Source organism: Volvox carteri (assembly GCF_000143455.1).
Source record: "Volvox carteri f. nagariensis unplaced genomic scaffold VOLCAscaffold_50, whole genome shotgun sequence".
Taxonomy (NCBI): domain Eukaryota; kingdom Viridiplantae; phylum Chlorophyta; class Chlorophyceae; order Chlamydomonadales; family Volvocaceae; genus Volvox; species Volvox carteri.
In genome coordinates, this window is record NW_003307593.1 from 124,966 (window position 1) to 129,561 (window position 4,596).

The 4,596-nt window shown below is 55.5% G+C and overlaps 1 protein-coding gene across 1 annotated transcript in view; it reads left to right on the plus strand.

The window, feature by feature from the left end:
- Positions 1-854: 854 nt before the first annotated feature.
- The window catches only part of VOLCADRAFT_96167 (uncharacterized protein), a gene marked incomplete at both ends in the record, with an annotated part of 5,913 nt that continues 2,171 nt past the window's right edge, over positions 855-4,596 (plus strand). Inside the window, 6 exons of the mRNA XM_002955221.1 lie at positions 855-1,290; positions 1,898-2,022; positions 2,338-2,604; positions 2,913-2,975; positions 3,414-3,540; positions 4,022-4,193. Of these exons, the coding sequence (XP_002955267.1) occupies positions 855-1,290; positions 1,898-2,022; positions 2,338-2,604; positions 2,913-2,975; positions 3,414-3,540; positions 4,022-4,193 (1,190 nt within the window). The remainder of the gene's footprint in view (positions 1,291-1,897; positions 2,023-2,337; positions 2,605-2,912; positions 2,976-3,413; positions 3,541-4,021; positions 4,194-4,596) is intronic.

A 4,596-nucleotide genomic window follows, 5' to 3' on the forward strand; every position in this document is an offset into this window, starting at 1 on the left:
GGTTACCGGGAGGGTGCATGGCGGCAGGCAGAGCGCGCGGTGGAGGTGTAGGGCTAGGGCTTGGGCTAGGTGTTGCGCCCATCGGATGCTGAGGCAGACGGAGAGGCATCAGGTGCGAAGGTAAACGCCCAAGCCGGCTCTCAGATTCGACTTCTATACGGATAGTACAAGAGTAATTCATTTAACAAAAACATTATGCATACTAAATTGCGATTCATATGCGTCGGCTCCGGCATGCGGGAACGGCCGCAGCTGTGCGGCAACGGCTGCCAGAGCTGATGCTCTGACGGCAGCATCAACGGAGAACGCTTTTCATAAGTTCAATAAAAGTCCTGCCCGTCGAACCTCTATAAGCTTTATTTACAACGTGAGGAGCGATAAAAATTATGACATAAATATTATGGGATTATAAGGAAATTAGACGAGGACAGATGGTCGTACTAAAGTGCAGTCAGGGGTTGCAACGAACGGAACGCGGACAGTCGCAAGCGGCGGGCGGGCAGGTAGAAGGCCAACAGGTGCCCCTGCCGTACTCTGATTTATAAACTGACATTGCCTGCCTCAAATCATCGTGAAATAGGAAAGGCCCAGCGAGGATATTGCCAGAAATCTTCGGTACGTACACGCGAACACGTTTGATTTGGTACGCCCTTGCCGATTCTGCGATTTGCTAAACATAAAGTCAGGGGGACTACTTCCGCGCGTCCGTAGTGTCGCCTGATATGCATACACCTCGTCAAACCGCCGGCCTGCAAGGAAATTTACACTCGCCTGTCAGCACGGACAAAAATTCTTTTCACGTCAGCCCATCTGCAAACAAACGCGCCGCTGCTGCCCGGTTCGACCAGCAGCGGATGGCCTGCAGATCGACGCGTCCGGCTTCCCTCGCTTTCGCCTTACTCTGTTTAGGGACGCTGGTTGTGCCGCATTGCCAAGTTCAAGGCAGGCGACCTGCACCATCACGATCACCTCCACCATCACCTCCACCATCACCTCCACCATCACCTCCACCATCACCTCCACCATCACCTCCACCATCATCTCCACCATCACCTCCACCGTCACCTCCGTCACCATCTCCACCATCAGTGTTGCGCAACCCCCTGGTCCCTCGTTGGCCCCGACAACCTTACCGGCAGCGTCCGCCCCCACGGCCCTGGGGGCCACCATCGGCGCCCACCAGCACCAGCAGCAGCGCCGTTACAGCAACTCCATCGCAACCGCCAGCGGCGCCACCACCGCTGCTGCGCATGCAAAAGTCGGCGGAAGCGCCGTTCCTAACTGTTGAAGGTGAGGATGCAGCCCTAATTATTGTGGAATTTTAAAGTCTCGTGTGGTATACATAAAAGTACGTCATGTACAAAAAAATTAGCGTCCCACATTACTTTAAAGCTAATTGTCCCCCTTTTTTGCGTTTTATGCTTCTAAGGGAGATGTATATTGCGCACGGAGTGTGATGGTTGACTGTGGCAACCGGCCCAACCCTGTTCGTGACCAACGAGCGCATCCCGAAGAGTCCTGACAACTTCCGACACCGTACCTTCCTAACCACCTTCCTAACTGCCCGCTCCACCCGACGGCGAAGCGGCGTCATTTGACAACCCCCCACAAGTCCGTTTCCAACAATGAGTTAACGGGAAACACATTCCCCCTCCTCTCCCATCCTTCTCTTCAGCAACGCATTTGCCTTAAGTTCCGTAACTAAGTTCCGTAATTTTGTGGCGGATATATCATACCACCCCCCAACGTCCTCCTCGTCAGCTACCACCCACACATCCCTCAGCATGCCATCAACGAAAGCCGTACGGTACCTACATTCGAACTCACATCAACCAACCAACCAACTACTGACCAACCAACTAACCTTCCGTGACACATGCGTGTTCCCCTACTTTAGGGGAATTCGACGTGCTCACCTCCCACACCAGCAGCCCTAGTGTGTACCTGAGGGAGCCCGGCGGCCAGGTCACCGCCATCACCAACATGGGCGACACGGAGGCCCTCCGCTACTCCGGCTATCTGGTCCGCGTGCTCCTTCGCCCAGGCCAGGAAAACGACCGCAACACAGCCGCCACCCCTCCTCCTCCTCTTGCTGCTGCTACAGCTTCTGCCACAACTGCCGCAACTGCCAACACGCCGCCGCCAAAGCCTCTGGAACTTCTCTCACCGGGTGTTGCCAATGCAGACCGCCGTCGAAATCGGAATCTGCTGCAAGCGCCCGGAAGTGGTGGTTTCGGGGGTTTCGCAGCCGGCAATAGTAGCAGTAGCGCCACGCGGCCAGCAGCAGCAGCTGCAGCAGCAGTAGCAGTAGCAGGTAGTGGTGTAATCTCAGTTGAGGTCCTGGGACTGGCTGATGAGGGCGCCGGCAAAGACGGGCCCGGCGCCGGTATCGGCAGCGGGACCGTCTCCAGCGTTGTCTTCCTGCTCAGCTTTTGCAACTGGAGGCCAGCCCTCGACACGCAGGCGTTCCGGTCCATGTGGCTCAATGACGATAATGCCGCCACGGGCCCCGGCGGCTCCAGAACCATGGAGGATTACTGGAACTACTGCTCCAGGGGCGCCGCACGCATGTCTGCGTCCAGTCAGCTCATTTTCGAGGTGCCGGTGAGTGAATGCACGAGGTGCCTGTATGTGTGTGTTTGTGTGTGTGTGTATGTGTGTGTGTGTGTCGGTGAAGAGGGGAACATAGCTGGTGACGTGTTATTTTGTGTGTGTGTGTGTGTGTGTGTGTGTGTGTGCGCGTGCACGTGTTGCGGGGTGGGTTGGGGCAGGAATACCAACAGTGACACCAGGCAGGGCTGGCGTCCGGGGGCTAAAAGCTTGTGCAACCACATAACTGATTTTTTCGCGATTCAGATGTTAAATTATATAAATTGCTGCTACTTGCGTGCTGTATATATGCATATATGCAGATTCCATGCAACGGGAAATGGTACGACAGGGAGTACGACCTCAGGACGCAGTGCGGTACTTCGGTGAGTCAACTTATGTCGGTGCATACGTTCGAATCCGACGCCTGCATCACGGTCTTGCTCGGCACATGGCAATAGGAGTGATTACATTCAGAGCTAAACCTGCCCAGCAGCTGCTCGGACAGTGGCACAGTTCCCCTCTCCCGCGCCCGCTTTAATCGACCCCTGCCAGACACGAGGCTCCCCGACCCCCGCGATCCCTCAACTGCTTACTTCCTTTTGCACATGCGCATTCACACACGCATTCGCACACGCGTTCACACACGCATTCACACACGCATTCACACACGCGTTCACACACGCGTTCACACACGCATTCACACACGCATTCACACACGCGTTCACACACGCGTTCACACACGCATTCACACACGCGTTCACACACGCGTTCACACACGCATTCGCACACGCGTTCACACACGCGTTCACACACGCATGCAGGATTTGTACCTCATGATGAGCCTTGCAGAAAGTTACGTGCAAAACACACTCCGCCAAGACATCTCCGGCGTCAAACAGCGAATCGCCGTACTGCCGGCTGAAGTGGACAATAGCTGCAGCTGGGCAGGTGCGAGTGGGTTTTGTTGTTGAATGCTTGCACAGCGCACGGAGGGGCCCCCGCAGGTGGAGCAGTTAGCTGCATCTACCGCATCTACCGCATGTACGCGGTGGTGTGTGTGGGGTGGGTGGGTGTGTGGGGGGGGGAGGGGTAAGGGGGGGGGGATGGTGTCGGGGGAAAGTGGGAAAAGGTTACGGCGGTCGGCTGATGATAGACTTAAGCCGGGTCCTCGCGTGTCCTCAGACCACATAGCCGCATGTACACCCTCAAAAGAGGGGGGGGTGTTTCTCGAATATGCTAGCTACGGATGCAAGTGTACCCAACTAGCGAAATGTTCACCCAGCACATTCGTTCATATATAGACATCGTTCATATAGTGCATTTAGTTCATCGTACAGGTGGGCCCCCCTGTGTGGTTGCTTCTCCGCACACCGCTTCTTCCCCGTAATGAAACACCGCCCCATGGAACCGCGGCGTCTCCAACCCCCAGGTATGGGCAGTGTTGGCTGTTCCGGCAGTCGCTGCTTCAGCTGGATAAACGGCGCGTACGCCCGCGACCTGACCACCTACATGCACGAAATGGGCCACAACTTTGGTCTGCAACACTCGGGCCGTGCAGGGGACCCCGACGAGTATGCCGACCCGTCCTGCACCATGGGCAGGTACGTCAGAAATAAAAGTACGTCGGGCCGCAAGAACCGAGAATGTCGTGTGCGTGCGAAGTAATAGTTGTAGTAGTGCAACGACAAGTGGCGAGATGCCGTACTGTACGATATCCATGTGTGTTTGATGATCTGCGCGCCGCGCATCCATTAACACACCGGGGCGGAGCTCCATCACGGCGAGCTAGGGACCCAAACCCTTGCTGGATGTAGCGATAATGACGATGATAATGATAATGATGATAATGGTGGTGATGGTGATAATGATGATGGTGATGGTGATGATGTTAAATCATCATGGTGATGGTGATCATCATCATCATCATCATGATGGTAGTGGTGGTGGTGATGTCACCTCACTGCGCGTGTACAGAACCTGCTAGCAACCTACCGACCCTCCCCC